The sequence below is a fragment of the Dermacentor variabilis genome, chromosome 3 (assembly GCF_050947875.1).
Source record: "Dermacentor variabilis isolate Ectoservices chromosome 3, ASM5094787v1, whole genome shotgun sequence".
Lineage (NCBI taxonomy): Eukaryota > Metazoa > Arthropoda > Arachnida > Ixodida > Ixodidae > Dermacentor > Dermacentor variabilis.
The window spans coordinates 195,364,955-195,384,234 of record NC_134570.1 but is presented as its reverse complement, the minus strand read 5'-3'; the positions used below and the strand labels follow the sequence as shown (position 1 = coordinate 195,384,234).

Sequence of the window (19,280 nt, the reverse complement as noted above, 5' to 3'; positions counted from 1 at the left end):
AGGTGATATAAATATTAACTTGCTCGATGTCGACAATAGTACTGTATGCGCTTATTCAGGCTGATTTTCTGGCTTTGGGCTTGAGCAAGTAATAACTTCGGCCACCAGGATTTCTACTTAAGGAAGCAGCTCCATCTTAGTCGATGCCATCACTAAAATTTCGCCTTCACCAGAGTCTGGTGTAATTTACATAGACATATCAGATCTTTACACTGTATTCGTGACTTTCAGATCTAACCCTCCCAGGTCAGATCCCTGTTATCGTATGTCTCGTCTTGATAATATAAATTTTGTTGATGCAACTGACAAAATTGACTAGACAGTTATAACTACCAAACTAAATCCAGAAGAAGCGCTTCAGTTATTTTCCTCTTTAGTTTTAAAAGCTGTTCATGCTAACACTGTCACTGTTAAGTGCAAAAAGAAATTTAAATTTCCGCATAATCCTTGGATCACTAATGGGCTGTTGTGAGCATGAGGTAAAAAGAAAACATGTAGAGGAAGACTAAAAAACAGCCTTTCAATGTTAATTTATCATTACGCTATCAGAAATATTGCAACATGTTGAGTAATTTATTGAAGAAATCAAAGAGGCTATATTACGAAAAATAATTCATGAAAAATAACTTTCACTCAAAAAAAAAACAATGGCAACTCATCAACGAGTTTTTGAATGTACCGCGTTCTGGCAGTTGCATTGAAAAAGTAATTTACAATAATGGGACTATCACTGACCCGCCTAGCATTGCTCGTGCGTTCAGTAAGCACTTTTGTGAAATTTATAATACTACCCATGTTCCTTCTGTTTATCATACGAGCCGTTGCGACCAATCTTTCTTTTTGTTTCCTGTACTATCTGAAGAAGTCCTAACTGAGATTTACAACTTAAAGGAGACAAGTCCTGGTATTGATGGAATTTCCGCATTTCATTTAAAGCTTGCTGCTCCGTGTATTTCTGATGCTCTCAGTAAATTAATTAACCTGATGTTCAATATCGGTATATTCTCTAGAAGTAATGAAAAAGCTAAAGTCATGCCTGTTCATAAAAAGGGTGACAAAGCTCAAGTCGTGAGCTATCGTCCTATCTGTATTTTGCCTTCAATTAGTGAAGTTGTAGAAAAATTAATACTTCATCGTATTAACATTTACCTTAAATTTTGCTTGCTGAAACCCTGTCAGTTCGGTTTTCGTTCTGGAAACTCGACTAACTTGGCTTTGCTAGCATTATCTTATTATATTCGACATTCACTTGATCTGGGACACTTTGTTGGCTCGGTCTGTTTAGACTTTACTAAAGCATTTGATACAATAAACCACAAGGTATTGTTTACTAAACAGGAGTCTGTTGGCATTTCTGGTCCAGCGTTTAATGTATTAAAAATATCTATTTAATGTTTAATTAACAGTGTACGCAGGCGGACCTTTCCCTGAAAGCAAAATTATTAACCAAGGAGTGCTTCAGGGCTCGATTTTAGGTCCACTATTATTTTCCATTTATATAAATGATTTACCTGACTGCCTTTATTATACCCTAACTATATTATACGCAGATGATACCACTGCTGCGCTCTCAGATAAATAATTACTTTCACTAACTTTGAAACTAAACAGCGATCTGTCAAAAATTACTGAATGGTGTAACGCCAATTTTCTAGTTATAAACGATACGAAAACGCAATTCATGTTATTTAAGTCATCACAGAGACATTTACCTTGCTCTCCGACCATAACTCTGAATGGGCAAGACATTCGTGCTTCCACTTGTGTTTCTTTCCTCGGCATGAAATTAAATCGCCACCTTAGGTTTACTAATCACATTGCACACATCAAAGAAAGAAGAGCATTTGGCATTAGAGCGCTACTCAAATAACGTCCATTTTTTTCCAAAGAAGCATTATTATCGTTATACATCGCTTTCATTTATAGTCATATCATTTATGGTATCGCTTCTTGGGGTAATACTTATCATTGTCATCTTTCCTCTATTCAGCACATTCAAAATCAGGCTATCCGCATTATAACGCGAAGTCATTTTTTCTCTAACGCCTCTTCGCAACCACGTACAAACCGCGTTCTTCAAGTTACTGATCTGTTTAACTATCATTTAGCGATATTATTTTTGAAATTACTAACTCAACAAGTTTCTTACAACTTCGTTAGTTCTGATTTCCTTTTTAATCTCAATAACACAAGGTTTAGCAGCACAAGGAAATTTCTTGTTGCCTTCATGTCATACTAATTATGGAAAGATTGCTTCCTCTTTTCGTTCACTTAAACTTTGAACAGTCTTACATATTCCATTCAGTTGTCATCTACCTTTACTCTTTCAATTATGAACTCAAGAATTATTTGCTCTCTCATTAATTTCCTACAATGTTATTTTCCTATCTAGAAGCTGTGTAATTACCATTGATTGTGCATCTTTCCTCTTCCTTTTGTCTTTTATGTGTGTTGTCACTCAGTTTCTTGGTTATATTTGACTTATTTGATAATTTGTTTCTCTGCTGTATACTCCGCTTTATTTTTTTATATTACATCTAAGCCAAGGGTCCCGGTGCAGTCTCTGAGTTTGGGACCCTTGTCAGTGTACCATTTGTTGTAACAAATTGTTATGAACGAATAATAAATGGAAACTGAACCTTTTGAGAAGATCGAGCGTACGACTTGAAAAAATATTGACAAATGATCACTCTATTTGCACTATCAACAGTCGACCAAGAGGATACTGAAAACCTTGAGCTACAGAATTTAAGGTATACAGTGAAGTGCGCTCGGCCGCGCACAAAAGTAACCGATCCGGAATAGACATAAGAGAGCTTGTTATCCAACGATCAATTCCACAATCTGGTACCCCAAGAATCATTCCTCAAACCCTACGCTAAATTGCGCGAATTGAAATTTCCAACAAGATTTCAAGGGTGCACGTGTCCCGTACACCAGAAGGAAAGTATCTGCATTGATAATCTGGTTGCATCTAGAAAGTTTTATCTCTGCAGCTAGAATTTCAAATTCGGGAGTCGAAACTTGTAATAAAATTTTAGCCTCATGGTAGCTTTTTCTTGAAAGGCGTATAAAGACCGTCCACCTAGGTGTGCGTGAAATGATATATGTCATCAATTGAAATTTTGCTCTGGTCTTAACCTTGTTCGTCGTAAAACGACTATGTCAAGATTAACCTGAGTAGTAACAGTAGTTCTGGCTACCGAAGCTGAGAAGCAGTCCAGTGAAGCACCCTCAACAAACCTATTTTGAGGAATGTGCCATGGCCGAAACAGACTTTTTCAGAACACTTTCTTGAAACTTGAAGTTCGGCTAGCTTTTCTTCGGCTTAGCAAGAAGAGATGAGACAGATTAGTCATAGATGGGACCCAAGCTTATTGTCATTGCCCGAGTGGTATGCTCTACATCCGCCGTTTCTAAATATTGACTATTCTGACTGCCAGTCGCAAAATAGATGGGAGGGGAATTAGGATCCTTGGAATAATTGGACGTAGGCATCTGTGCAATTTTTTTCATGACCCTGTAGTTCAGAACCGGTTAACTGCGATTATAGAGTGCCCAGTTGAATAGTTGGCACGACATTAGTTATTTGCACGGCAATACCTTGGGCAACACAATCACCAAAACTCATAGCCTTGGCAACTGTTTTTAAGGCAAAAGCCTTTCTAGGGTCATGGTGAAGTTCGTGTCACTAGACCTGACCGCCGGAGAGTCCGCCGAAGCGTCATAACACTAAATGAAGACGGATTAAAGAATGAAAAATGATTGAGAGCAGCAGTTAGTGAGACTAACAGTTAGTGAATTATAACGTTACAGTACAGATTGGCAGAGGTTAATAATGTTTAGTGATGACTAATAATGACTACTAACGACTTGTAATGACTACTAATGACTCCGAAACGACCAATATGTCTAACGGGAGCTTGTAGTGAACACAAGTGATTATAAATGACTAGAAATGACTAGAAAATGACTATACATGACTAAATGTGGACAATACAGAGGTTGCGGTGCAAGTGCCTCCACTCTGAGTACAAGGCGCCACACTTCTATCTCCACCCGCCGTCGTTGCTCAGTGGCCATGGTGTTGGGGTGCTGAGCGCGAGATTGCGGGATCGAATCCTGGCCACGACGGCCACATTTCGATGGGGGCGAAATGCTAAAACACTCGTCTGGTTAGATTTATATACACGTTAAGGAACCGTAGGTGGTTGAAATTTCCGGAGTCCTCGGCCACGGCGTGCCTCATAATCACAAAGTGGTTTTCGTATGTAAAACCACATAATTAAATTTTTCACTTCTCTCTCTGTTGGACATGTAGTTCGCGGAAAAGTGGCAATCACAAATTCGGTCGGCAATCGAACGTTGTCTACGACTCTCGTGAATGGCGATACAGCTATCGCGCTAGCGACAGTTAGCTTTTCCAATGTTTCAGCTGGACGTAAGCTGGAGTAGCAACCTCAGACTATTCCTAACGTGCATGCAAGGTGCGCATGAATAAATGCAGTCCCCAGTCTTGAAGCGAATGATCTGAATTTAAGTGAAATCCGTACACATGACTGATGCAGCGCGCTATACACCATACCTCCACGACTGAACTGTCTCACATTTGTAATTGTCTAAGAAAGAGCTGTGGCAGCATGCGTGGCTTCTTGGGTATCCTGGTGGTGGTGGAGTCGAATGGAACCTCCGTCCGTTCGAACAAATGCCACAGTAATTGTAAGTACGCTGCGCAGGAAACAACCCAAGGGTAAGTCATCAGGAGCAAGAAAGGACACTCAAGGGGACGGAGCCCTGCCGGGGAACTCTTTCGAGATCAGGTTACACTGGTGTGACCAAACTTAAAGACGAGATGAAAGACCGGAATTTCAGCCCACGCTAAACTTAGCCGAACCACCAGAGCTGCAGAAGAACACATGCTGTTCATGTCAGCGTGAGGCTGCTAGAATCTGGCTGGCCCCAACGCCCTCGTCTTTATTCCCTATGCGCCTGCAGCGCGCAACCATAGCTGTAGTGGAATGGCGCTGCGCAACGAACAGAAAGAGCACTAAATGTATGTATCTATATAAAAATAGACTGGCAGATTCCTGCACGGCACCCTGCTGCATGCCATGTATCCTACCAGCTACAGTTGCAACGGCGCCTTGTGCTCTGCACCGAATACCCTCCACCACATGATATGGTAGTGTGGGCGCAGCCCACAGACACCGCCCATCAGCGGACCAATCGTCCAGTAGTGGGAGGCCCAGCTGACACGTCCGAGCACTGACGAACTGCATCGCTTGGTGAGCACGGCCAACAAGAGCACGGACGCCGTGGCTCAGGATCACGGCGTCCTGAACTAGTGACGCCGCTCAACTCGCACGATTCTACCATCATCTCACTTCCGCAAGTAAAGTGTAATCCTCCTCCTCCACATTGTTTCATTGAGTGTGCGTTTTGCAACATGTTACATTTATATTTACAGACCTTGGGTGACAAATGTACGTCGCAGTTTTGTAGTAGGCCGAAGAAACATCTGTGAGTACACGGCCCTGTCACGCGTACAACCTGCAAAGGTTTACGTGGACTGAAAGGTGGAACTTCTTTCGGAGGTTATATATGTTAATATTTTAAATCACGCGTTTCACCACTTCGCTAGTGGGTTACTCTGGTGCTGTTCCAGCGCCGTTCTAAGGAGCGACGACTGGGAGCGCTCCATTTATTTAATGACGAAAGAATTGGGCATCGAGTCCGCCGCTTATAAAAATGCAATTATTTCTATTATGCCTACAATTGAACGCCCTAAGGTCCACCGACAACCTTTGCGGCAGCGCTGGCGCATGGCAGCTCATTCTGATATTAGAATACTGCACTTACTATCTGCACATTTGCACTAAAATGTATTCCTTACTTTGATTGGCCTGAACATGGCATTTTAAGTAAATGCTAGATCAGTTTGAACTGAAAATACTTTCTTTGTGTAAAGTTATCACCCGTAGATTGTTTCGCATTTTGACTATATCCGTTTTTCCCAGGATTCTGACTGTTATTGATTGGTCCCTCTACGTGTGAAGAGCATCGTGTATTTCTTATTGCGATTAGCAGTGTTTTGCTACTTCTGGCATTCTTTTTGGAACGGGATAGCCTGCGGCTATACAGAAAAAAATAATCCAGTTTTGTTCGGCATATTAATGCATCTTCAACGCCTACACGTCACTTTGGCGCGGTGTGTTTTCGCGGTTTTGTGACGTTGCGTAACAGGCAGGCGAAGTGGGTGTAGCCCAAAAAATTTTGACCAATAGCATAGGGCTAATGGCGAAAAGGCGTCGAATCAGAAATCACTATTTTTCTTTTGTTGGGTCCAGTTATGCACAATCAGTGTGTACGCTTATATCAGATGGGGAGGTATCGCGGTTTTCGGGACGTCGCTTGACGGACAGTCGATGTGGCGGTGGTTCAAATGTTTTTCACTGATAGCGGAAGGCTGATTGCAGAAATGCAATAGAAAAGTTTGGAATACGTTCTTTACGTTATAGCACCCCAGCATGCGTTATTTTCTCCATTGTCGCCATTATGTTGTAGTGGTCGTACTACCATCATTTGTCCAGCTTCGTCTTCCAGTGTTCATTATGCTGTCGTCGTTATATCACATCATCATTTGAGTGCCGTCATCGCATTCCTTCACTTCGTTGTCGTAATATCGCCTTCATCTTTCAATCGACCTCATTCCTGCTTCTTCATGGCATAGTCGTCACTGCTTTGTCGCACATACAGTGTTTATGTGCGACATTGGCGAACAAAGTAGACCGTTACCAGAGACAGTGTATGTCACACATAGCCGAGACAACTGAATCATCGGAACGGCGACTACAGATTTGAAACTGTCGTACTACCTGCGATCGAGGGTGTCGCTATATTGCTTCAATATTAATCACACTTCCATCGACAGCCTTTGTTAGATGGGTTCTGTCATAATCTTCCGTTGCTGAACAATGTCTAGTATACATAAATTTCTTGGTGCTACCTATGTTTATACCCAATCAATTTCTGCTGAACTGAGTCACTAGGTAATCTGTGTCGGATAGATAGGACATCAGACTTCTGTGCTGCGGAAACGGGATTCATAACCAACGTTCGCCCAAACTTCTTAGGCACCGCTATTCAGTGAGATCTTTGAAACCGCCTTGGAGCAATGAGTGTGTGCGGCACAGTGTCAATGAACCCCCGTGACGGCAACTTGAGTCACTGTGTATGTGCCAGTAGGTGTGTGCTGCTATTCAGTGAAGACTTTTAGGCGAACTTGGGTAGCTAAGTATATTCCAATGGCAGTGGGCCGCTATAGAATGACGAGAAGAGCCCTTACATTTCTACGATGCTGAGCAGAATCGAAACCACCTCACAAGGTCTCCTCAAGGACACGTATCCGACGCATTAGCAGGGTGCACCACAAGTACGCTGAATAATTGCCGCTTTTCAATGACAGTCTTTCACGATAACACTTTAGCGAGCTGCGCACTGAATGCAATGGTTATGTACTGCACTTCAATGGGCCTCTCACCAGGCTCCGTCACTAGATATGAGCCCCTGAGTGTGCGGCGAACGAGAGAAAAATTATCATCGTTCGCAGAAACAGGAGGGCAACGCATCTCCTCTCGGAGGCCACGCGCAGATTTCTCTGCAGTTTCATTACATGATCCAGAGACTGTATACTTTTTTGAAAGCGTGAATACTGCGAATGATCAGAAATGCATCTGCACTAACTTGAAGGCGGTTTCTCAGTGGTGCGAAGGCTGGTCTATGAAACAACAGAGTGACTGTCACGATAGGCCTGGTTTAGTGAACGTGGGAGGGCTGGAGGCACCCTCCGTGAGAGAGACGCTCCGCAGCGTGGTGGTCATGAACGATTGCTCACTGCCGAGCATCTGTGCTCGTCGGTGTTTATTTGGTGCGGTCGGCAATCTTGTCCACCGAGCCTTGCGGGCTAACGAAGATTATGCCCGGGGGCGCGTCACATGCTCGTTACACCCCTTACTCCTAGTTTGGTCGATACACACAAAGTATATCTACTCCCAATGTATAAGGCTCTGCCTCCATCCCAGCCGGGTCGATGGTACCTGCTACCCAGGCGAATAATGGTCCGGCGGCCTCCGCGGTCGAATACGGCCTGGGCGGGCAGGGTGTGGCAACGCCGGGTGCTGCCTGAACCAGCCTCGCTCCGTCCGGATGGTCCGCAGTGACCGGCCTTGAGAGCGGTGCCGTACTTGAAGCCGGCTCAACAGGTGCCGCAGCACTGGCAAGGCTTGCCGACTCCGAGGTGGGCGGTGCTACGCTGGAAGCGACTGGAGTGGCCGCTAGTCCTACTGCGATCAAGACTTCTGACGCGGCAATTGACGGTGCTAGCAAGGTCCCGAGGCAAGGCCTAACATGGACGGTGTGGCGGTGCCATGTGGCCCTGTCCGGCATGCGGACTAGCAGCGATGAAGCGCTGGCAGAAGATACAACCTGTCCGACAAACCAGCGTGGGCGAAGACGGAAGTACCTCGCGAGGACTGGAGCTCGCGACAACGACAAAGGCCCGGGACGGCACTCAGCGCCAGCAGCCAGCTTCTGCTATAGCTTGTTCAGGAGTGTTGTAGATCGGAGGTCCGGATGCAGGACATTCAAGGGTGTCTTGACCATCCGACCCGGCGGGAGCTCACAGGGGGCAAGGCCAGTGGCAACGTGGGGCGTGGTACAGTACTGAAACAGTACCCGAGCAGCCTGCGTCCAGAAATCCCCAGACTGGCTCTTCTTGAGGTTCTTCTTGATGGTCTGGACCACCAGTTCGGCTGCACCATTTGAAGCAGAGTGGTGTGGCGGAAGCATCATTCCGCGGATTCCGTTCTTCGTTCCGTTCTTCGCCGGTACTTTGTGCTGGCGAAAGCGGGACCATTGTCGGACACGATGACATCCGGCAACTGCTGGTCGGCGAAGACCTGTCGAAGCGCCACAATGGTGGCTCCTGCTGATGGAGTGGGGAAATGTAGAACATCCACCCACTTTGAAAAGGCGTCCACCACCACTAAGAAGTAATGTCTCTTGAAGGGCACCCCAAATTCTGCATGCAGGTGGACGGACTCTGTGGGAACTGCCAGTGGGTGAGTTCCACATTTATTTATTTATTTATTTATTTATTTATTTCACCCTCAGGGTTTACACATTACAGGGGGAGGGGCATATTACAGACGAAAATTGGAAAAACAGTTGATACAATCACAATAAGAAGCATGAACAATCACCAGCTTAATACAAAAATGAACTGAAACAGTCGATTCCAAGATAAAGCAAAGTAATTTGAATATCTAAAACTAAAACAACAATAAGCAAAAAACAGAAGGACAAATTCAATACAAATAATTAAGCAATATTAAGCATGTTGTTCAAGAAATCCTTAAAGCGTGTTGTATCCATGATAGCTGTAGCTACTCGTGGCAGCTGATTCCATTCGGAGGTGGTTCTAGGTAAAAATTCATGTAAATAGGTTACAGTTCTACAACGAGGAACATCAACTTTTTGGAGGTGGTCAATTCTAGATGAAATGAAAGGAGGGGATTTAATGAACTGATTGCGGAGATGATTGTTGTGATAGTAAATTTTATGAAAAAGAGCGATCCGGGCTATTTTACGCCGAATTGTAAGCTCTGGAAGGTTAAGTAGTGACTTCATCATGGTAACACTGGCTGTGAGGTCATAATTGGATAAGATGAAGCGAACGGAACGATTCTGCACTCTTTCAAGTTCTTTTATCAGTGTAATACCAGCGGGATCCCAGATAGATGATGCGTATTCAAGTGACGGACGAATGTAAGTTGTGTAGAGAAGCTTTTTAAGTGATGGGGGTGCCATATAGAAGTTTCTTCGAAAGTATCCAAGTGATCGGTTAGCCTTGGTGACGACGTGCCTCACATGATGGTTCCATGATAGGTTACTACGAACGTTAACACCGAGATATTTGTAAGATGAAACAGACTCATGAGGCGTATTATCAAGATGATAGTGTGGTGATGCTAATAAGGTGCGGGATACGCGCATTGATTTGCATTTCGAAATGTTCAATTCCATGTTCCACGTTTTACACCAGGAATGTATAGTATTTAAGTAGGTCTGAAGTAAGGCAACATCGTCTTGGTTAGTTATTTTCCGATAAATTACACAGTCATCCGCAAATAGGCAAATCTTTGATGAAATGTTATCGGGTAAGTCATTCATGAAAATTAAAAAAAGTAATGGTCCCAATACAGACACCTGGGGAACTCCCGATAGCACTGGCTGGACTGGGGAATCAACATTATTTGCGGAAACAAACTGAGTACGGTTAAAAAGGAAAGCTCGAATCCAGTTTAGAACATTGGGATCTAGATTTAACTGACCGAGCTTAAAAAGTAGTAAATGATGACTAACCTTGTCAAATGCTTTCGAGTAATCTAAAAAAATACAGTCTATTGTGAATCCTGAATCAAGTAAATGATGCAGGTCGTTAGTAAAGACTAGAAGCTGTGTTTCTATTTTTGCGGAAGCCATGTTGTGAGGGTGTAAAAAACTGGTATGACTCAAGAAAATTGACAAGGTGAGTGAAGATAATGTGTTCAAAAACTTTACATGGAACAGATGTGAGTGAAATTGGACGGAAATTTGATGGATTGTGTGTTACCCCAGACTTGTGAACTGGCACAACCTTACCTATCAGCCAGTCTTCCGGAAGGCTAGATAGCTGCAGGGACTGTGAAAAAATGCATGCCAATATGATAGAGGAGTATTCAATAGTATTTTTCAAGAATTTTGTACTGATGCTGTCGACGCCACATGATGATGAGTTTTTCAGTTTCTTAATGATTGTACGAATACCCTCAGAAGTAATAAAGATGGCGTCCATGGGCAAGTAATGACGTAATGGCAAGGTATGTTGTGCATTGGTAACTACTGGGTGCGAAAAAGCCTTTACAAATGTATCATTTAATACGGACGCGCATTCTACGTCAAGCACTGGATGTCCTTCCGTTGTTAGCAAAGCTATTGCACTGCGCTCATTGCCCCGTATGACGCTCCAAAATTGTCTAGAGTTATTCTTTAGCATCTCTGGAAGGGTGCGAATAAAAAACAAGAATTTATATCGTTTCATTTCAGATAAGTAAGTTGTGGTGGCAGATTTATAGGCTGACCAACGTTTATCCGACCGAGATTTGATAGCAGCGCGATAGAGCCTTTTCTTACTGTTAGAAAGACGGTTTATATATCTGTTGTACCACGGGGCTCTCGTATTCGAAAAAACTTTCTTGGTAGGAATGTATTTAAAGGTTAGTTCTGAAATTTTCGTTTTAAATAAGTCCCAGTTGCTTTGCACAGATCGTTCAAGGTAATCGGACAAAAACTCATCTAAAAGGGAGCATAATTCATTGTTAATTGCATCAAAATCCGCTTTTTTGTAGTCGCGTATTGTTTTGAGATGCTTTCGGGTGCGTGAGAAAGGCAGTGAAATATTTGCCTGTATAATTACATGATCGCTTATACCAGGCGTGTTAGACACACAAGATACAATTTCCGGCGTTGATGTCAAAACAAGGTCAAGAATTGAAGATGTATTATTTGTAACGCGTGTAGGAAATTGAACCAGCTGTGTCAAACCGAAATCAGAGCAGATGGGAAGGAAATGATCTGCTTCAGCTGAATTAGGCGATGAATATGAGTACGAATTTGACCACATAATGTTAGGAAAATTGAAATCACCTAGCAGAATGACTGGCGCTCCGGGAAACAAAATGTTTACGTGATTCAGGCAATCATGAAGGTCGTCATGAAAATTGGAACACCCAGAAGGAGGGCGGTAGCATACACCAATGACAATTTCTTTAAAAGCCAGGTTGAGGCAACACCATGTTGCCTCCAAACTAGTCTTTATATCAACAGCGTAGCTTTCAACTTCCATGTTTACAGCAAGAAGAACGCCACCGCCACATCGATTAGACCTATCACATCGAAATATTTTGTATTTCTTTCACAGCAAAACAGCTCTTCGTTTGGTATTTTATCAGAAAGCCAAGTTTCGGTTAACGCGACAATATCAGCGTTACAATCGTTGATCAATGCGCACATTTCATCTTTCTTCGAAAAACAGCTGCGAACGTTAGTAGAGAGCACAATCAGGTGGCTATTGTTAGCGGAAGCGCCGACTCCCCTGGCTTTCTCCTAGCTTCCCGAGGAAGCCAGTGCGCGACCAGAACGAAGGTGCCGCGGGGAGCAGTTGGCGACATTGGTTGCGCGTCTGGATGGTCCTATTTCATATACTGCGTCAGTACTGCAATCATAGCCGTACCATGTGTCATTAGCAATTAATTTGTTATAGCGCAGTTTGAAGGGGCAGTTCAGTTCTTTGGCATAGTTAGTTAGTTTCTCTCTAATAGGACGAGTGTTGGCTGAAAAATCTTCACGCATGACCACGCTGCTTCCTTTGAGCATGTGACGCTTCGAAAAAATCGTTTCTTTTGTTTTGTAGGTGGAAAACTTTACTACAATAGGTCGAACTTTGTTGGTAGGAAATCGCCCGATCCTGTGCGCGCGCACAATGTTATCGGCAGATAAGGTTATTTCGAGAGATTGGCGAATTAAACTTAAAACATTATCTTCTGTCTGCTGCGCCGTTTCAGAAGCGTTATCAACGATACCAAAAAATACTAAATTTTCCCTCCGAGAGCGATCTTCTGCTTCATCAAGACGCACGCGTAGCGTAAGTGTCTCGCTTTCCAGCTGCTCAGTTAGTGTACGCGTTGTTGCTAATTCGCACTTTACACCATCTAAAATAGATGTCCGCTTTTCGACAGATTCTAGGCGCGTAACTATGGTAGAAATATCTTTAGTAAATGATTGTTGCTGACTCTTAAGCTCTAAGATGTCGCTTGACATCGTCATCTGTGCAGCTTCAATGCGAAGTGAACGTTCATGCATGTCCTTCATTAATTTGTGCATCTCCGTAACTTGATCATTCATGGGACCCGGATTCCGTTCGACATCGCCGCATATCATGACGTGAGGTCCACTGATGCTGCTGCCACACCTGCCAGCTCGCACGTAATAGCCCGGAATGTTGTTTTTAAACACTTCCTGAGGTATCTACCCAGGCGAGTGCAGTGATCCGATGGTGGCGAAATCTTCGATAGGGACAGCTGCATGCGTTCGGAATGCGCCTGTCCCGTCTTCTTCTTTGTGATCGTCTACAAAGCGCATCCAATCTTTCCAAATACAATGAACCAACTTGCCTAACAATGAATCCTGCTAAACTACTCGTCTATGCCACATTTTTCCTAGATGGCGCCACCATCCTGTTGAACGCTTTGGATGTTTTATAGGCAGAATACACACAAAGAGAGTGTGTCGGACTCGACAAGCAGGCTATTTTAAAAGGTGGATGACGATTCATCCTCCGATCGAAGCCGATGAAACAGCCTTTCTGAGCGAGTTGGCGGTTAAATAGGGGCACACTCACTGCGCGCCGCCCTCAATCTCGTCACTGCTCACCTTAGGAGAAGGAGGAGTGTCTGACTAAATCACTTTTTCACTGCACATCTTCGAGTCGGTCTGTAATCTTGGAATACCTTCGGTATCGTCTTACATTTCTAGAATGCACAATTTTCGAATGAGCCCACATTTTGACGTGTGATGAATGACTTGTCATAATTGTACGTAATTTTCCTAGAGGTTCTCTGTCTGGACCCGGCCACTGCACAAATGTCATGATGTTTTTACTTATGAAATCAGACTTGTCGTGAGGGCAGATCAACGAATGCTGTAGCAACACGTTAGAATATTACAGGAATTGTAATGCTCATAGGTGTAGTAGCAGTACCAATAGCAATAAACATAGGCTGAGCATGTAAACTAGCGTGTTATGCTTTGTCTAGACAAATTAACTGTAATTTGCTGACCGCGGAGCAGCATCGTTTGGCCCTACAGGGTATAGCCGGCGTTGTCGGCTTGGCGTGGACCTCGCGTTCCCTTAGTATGCAATGTTCACGAATTATTGCATTAGTGAAATGGTGAAAAATATTGTCATGTAATAGAATAACTGATATTGCAGTAAAACGCGCCAGGTGTCCCAACGCGAAGGCCTGCACTCGGGAAGTTGCTTAGGAAGTTCCATGCCGCCTACTGAGGCACGCGCCCGTGGTGAAACGGTTACAGCATCGGTCTGCTATGCTAGGGTTCCTCTGTTCGCATCCTGCCATTACATGATATTTATATTAATTATTATATATTTACACGTGTGCTTACTTAATCTTTTTCCTGGGATCGTATTTCACCCGCTAGCCTAATGTTATCGCTTGGCGGAATCTGCCCCTGCATGATTTGGGACATGAATGTTATCGTTCATTCGATTTGTTGCTTATTTTCTTGCCGAACTTAGTGTAATGAGATCGTATGTGCGACAAGAATTGTATAGCACTTTCTGGAAAGCACGCGAGTGGCTGCGAATACGCTGGAACGTGAGACAAGTTATGTATAACAGCCGACGCCTTTCACCCGCAGATCAGATTTCTGACGATCGGCGACGGCGCCCGCTGCTGTCACTGTGCTTTGAGTGTAGCCTGCTTTTCTAGGCACAGGTTAGCCCAATAAACATTTAGTTTCACAACAGACAGTTTTTGCTACTGTGTTCGTCACAGCGACTACATTGTGACAATATATACTTATATGTGTGCGGAATATCAAGCCGTCTGTGGTACATGGGGCACATACGTAGAAGCACATATCGGCCAACTTTTTTTGCTTCACTCTCCCTTGGATCGACCTATATGAAAGGAAACTAGGAAAGAGTTTGTCTTCAATGGCATCGTGTTCCCTCATTGCCCTTTGATGTTGAATGAACTTTTATTTCGCTACTAACAAGAAACTGCGCTGATAATAACGACTATGCGAATGACTATGTAATGATGCCAGATATATTTTACGAATCCGGGCTTGTCTTATTTGTGCGTTATGTTTTCTTGCTTCTGTTTCGCAGATGAAAAATTCTGAGGGATTTGTCGGTTTTAGTTTAAACCATCAGCGCCTTCTGTTTCCGGCGGCGCTTTCTGGAAAAAGAAATAACGGAGACCAAGGCTTAGTGTGCGCCACGGTCTAAACTTCTTTTCGTATGGTGTCCTGCAGAACAATAAATAAATGTACTTAGAGTGACTTCACTTCGCCCCTCTGTCAGGGTTAAGTGCACCTGTTTCGAACTCGCGTACCAGAGTAGCACATTTTCGTCTGTAGAGTAGTAGAAGGGGATATTCCCATTTGTGAATATTTCTTGGTGAAATTGTACTGCATGACCAGAATAAAAACAGGAGCGCAGATGTTCAACTTGAAGCAGACAGATTTATTTTACCCTGAGTGATGAAAAGAAACACAACAATGTTCAATCAAGGCTGTCGGCTTCGTCTTTCTTTGCCATCCAGAAGATGAGATCTCGATGAGTTCGATGAAAAGTATAGCAATCCCGACAGCACTAAGATACCGACCAACTAACATTCTTTGCGGAGGCTTGATGTAATAAAAAATATTAATACGACGAACACTATGGTGATATCGTAGCCTCTTTGCTTGTGGAGCCAACATTCGTTGAATCAAAATGTTGAGCCTCACGAGGCCGACTGTCAATTTTGAAGACGGATTCTAAGCAGTTTAGGCGACTGTTGCGATGCCGCACATTCCTCGAACTATGTTTGCGACAGTTTTGTTTGCAGTATGCCTGCTTTGACTGGCGGTCAGCTTTCTCGATTGAATGGACGCAATTTAGCTTCCGCAGGCCCAGAAGCCACGACGCCCTGTTTGTGGGCGTGGACGTATCGAGGATGAACAAAAAATCACTAGCACAGAAAACAGCACACTCATCCCTTGTAACCATAGCCGCCGTATCCGTAACCACCTCCGTAGCCACCTCCATAGCCACCTCCGTAGCCACCTCCGTAGCCACCTCCGTAGCCACCTCCGTAGCCACCTCCATAGCCTCCTCCTAGGCCGGAGTGTGCGACAAGTGCTCCACCGCTGGAAAGCTTGTTCACTTGGTGCACGGTTCTGACCAGGAAAGCCGGGCCGGCCACAGCCTTGTACAGACCGGGCCCTCCGCGCAGAAGGGCCACACTGCTGCCCACGCCCACGCCGCCTATGCCTCCGCCGTAGCCACCACCGTAGCCGCCACCGTAGCCACCTCCGTAGCCACCGCCGTAGCCACCACCGTAGCCACCACCGTAGCCGCCGCCGTATCCAAGGCCATACCCGCCGTAACCAAGCCCACCCGCCGTTGTGGTGGCGAAGACAGCAGACAGGATAATGGTGATGCACTGTAAATGTTCGTAGAATACGTTTTAGGACTCCTCACCAAGCAAGTATTCTATCTCGTGTAAAATTATCTGTTACATCTTTGTGAATACACGACCTATGTATAGAATGTGTTTTGCTTCCGGAGGTCACGGTCATTCATGCTCTTCCCATTATTATGAGTGAAGTCATCTTTTGTTTACTTCTTGGGCGCTACGATAGGTTGCCTCGATCAGTGCAAAGAAAAGGTGTTATCTATGAAAAACTCAGTTCACTACAGCTAAAACATCCTGAATATTCCAATGGGCTCGATTAGAGTTTATAAAGACGTTTTTCTTGTACTTTAAACTTCATATGCAATGAGAAAAATGTATCAAAATCTGCTCTTTTGCATGAATGCCGCACGCTGAAAGCATTGTCGCTCTCTGAGGGCGTGTCTACAGATCTTATACCAGCTGCTATGTTTTGTCATGTGGAGTACACATTTCACCAGGCTATAAAATATTACGAAATGCAGGTTAAGGGCAACGGTAAACAAAATATAAATATTTTGACTTTGGTTCGATTTATTTTTAGTCACCTTTTTTTTTGGGTGGGAGGGGGGGGGACTGGCAACGGAATCCGGCTAAGTTCACTGTAGCTTTACAAAAATTGAAGGGACCAGACAAGAGAAAGAGAATATATAACGTTGAAGGGACAATATTTTCTGAATTGCACTGCACTGAATATCAAAATCAGAAATATTGCTTGCTTCTTACCCTGCACATTGAAAAACACTATAGAACGTTCTCTTCCCATCGCCACGAGAAGCCTCCTTAATTGTACCGTGCGAGAGTACCTCATGCAGCAGACCCGTCAACTCGCCCTTTCTTCTGCTACCTACACGCTAATTAGCATCTTTCTTCATGTTATTAGATCTTCTTATCCTGTCACTTTCTTAAATACTTCGGATTTCTTGCAAAACTAGAAAATTAATATGCAAGGTTGGCTTTGTGCTGTAATTGCACTTTTCATTTTTATCATGAGCTCCTCTCTATACGACGTTTCTTCGTGTAATCACTTCCTAACCTTCTCAACATTAGAAACGAAATCAAATGCACACAAAAAACCTTCGCATGAAAGAAAACGCGCGGTCGAAATGTTTTAGACTATAAACTTTGGCCGTTTCATCAAGCCAGCTAGGTATTAACGAGAACTGCTTTCTTGACAAGAAAATATGATATTCATCGATTGTTTACTCTCTCCTTGACGTGTTGTTAGGAAACCTAACTCAGAAGCGAAAGTCGGTGTCCAAAACGTCTGTGACGTATTTCTGGCTCCCGCAATTGCTTCGGTTGCAGGCAGCCAAGTAAAACATAGACTTCGAGAAATATTTCTGCAAACCGGTGAGAACTGTGGCTGGGACTGGGATTTGGACACTACCCAATGGGCACATTGCGGTCTACGCAGACACTCACCACAGCGTTCATGGCTACGGCTTCTTGTACTTGCTCCTTAGCGAACGTAGTGTTAGCGGGTCCCTGCAGGTCGCTTATATACTCGGCGTACGAAGGAAACTTTGCGTATTCGATGGCGCGGAAGCCACGTACAAGGCGACGGTATCGTGGCTGCCCTGCGTTCCGCAGCGAAGAACCGGGAAGCGCAGAGACGCTGCACGTGCCTGGCCAAAGTAACGCACGGCGCTCGCCGGGCGCTACACTGTTCGCGAAGCAATAAAAACTGGAAACAAACGCAGCGGAAGAAGCACGCCTCCTAGGCGCTGTAACTCTAACCCCACAGCTCTGAATATAGTAGCACTATGCCTCCCAGGCGTTTCCTTGCGAAGAACCCGCAGTAGGCTCTGGGAGCCGTTTGGCGCAGCTTCCCACATCTCTTGGCGAAGATGGAAGATGCCGAGTGTGGGAACAACTGGGCGGCCGGTGACACCGACACAAGGACGCTAAAATTGGATACACAATTGCACTCGGGAATGTTTTTTACCACACCCTAACTCTACAACCAAAAAATCTTAATTTGGTGTTCCACGTGCCACAACAATCTGATTAAGGGGCACGCGATGATGGGGACTCCGGAAGAATTTTGTACCATCCGGTATTTTCTTTAGCGGGCACCCGCTGCATTGGAAACCAGCTTCTTTTTTTTTCATTCCGACCCCATCGGACTGTGGCCGCGGTGGCCGGGATTCAACCCACGACCTCCCCGGCAGCGGCGCAATGCCATAGCCACTGAGCTATACAGCAGTGGCCGCACAAATTGTAAGGGCATTGAAACAGCAAATAAAGATTGTAGTCTTCACGGCGAGAAAAAATTAATTATGGGGTTTTACGTACCAACACCACGTTCTGATTTTGAGGCACGCCGTAGTGGAGGACTCCGGAAATTTCAACCACCTGTGGTTCTTTAACGTGCACCTAAATCTAAGTGCACGGGTGTTTTCGCCCCCATTGAATTGACGCCGCCGTCGCCGGGATTCGATTCCGCGACCTCGTGCTCAGCAGCCCAACACCATAGCCACTGAGCAACAATGGCGTGTCTGCGGTGAAGCGTTGCTCTAAGCGGAGCCGCTGATTATTTTTTGCCAATGAAATTAATGTCTGCTGTTGCATAGATGGCTATACTCAATACATCACAGCCCTCCACACATACATACATACATACATACATACATACATACATACATACATACATACATACATAGATACATACATGCATGCATGCATACATACATACATACATACATACATACATACATACATACATACATACATACATACATACATACATACATACATACATACACACAAGAGCCAGGCATCAAGCCGTAATGGTGAGGACTGGAGGGCCCCATATTGGCTTTGATGGATCGGTATTATGACGCTACGGTGCCGTCACACATCAACGAAAATGCAACAGCAATGAAGAACCAGCAACAATAGCAGAGGTAACTGCAGTAGTGAATTCTGAAATTG

The 19,280-nt window shown here is 44.3% G+C and overlaps 1 protein-coding gene across 1 annotated transcript; it reads right to left on the bottom strand.

Annotated features, from left to right (window-relative positions):
* Positions 1 to 15,782: 15,782 nt before the first annotated feature.
* On the bottom strand, positions 15,783 to 17,780 carry LOC142574976 (uncharacterized). Its single transcript, XM_075683953.1, has 3 exons — positions 17,769 to 17,780; positions 16,134 to 16,334; positions 15,783 to 16,097 (listed from the first exon to the last, which is right to left on the bottom strand). Exons 1-3 carry the CDS (start codon positions 17,778 to 17,780, stop codon positions 15,882 to 15,884), a joined length of 429 nt encoding a protein of 142 aa, XP_075540068.1. The 3' UTR covers positions 15,783 to 15,881.
* Between the last annotated feature and the right edge of the window lie 1,500 nt (positions 17,781 to 19,280).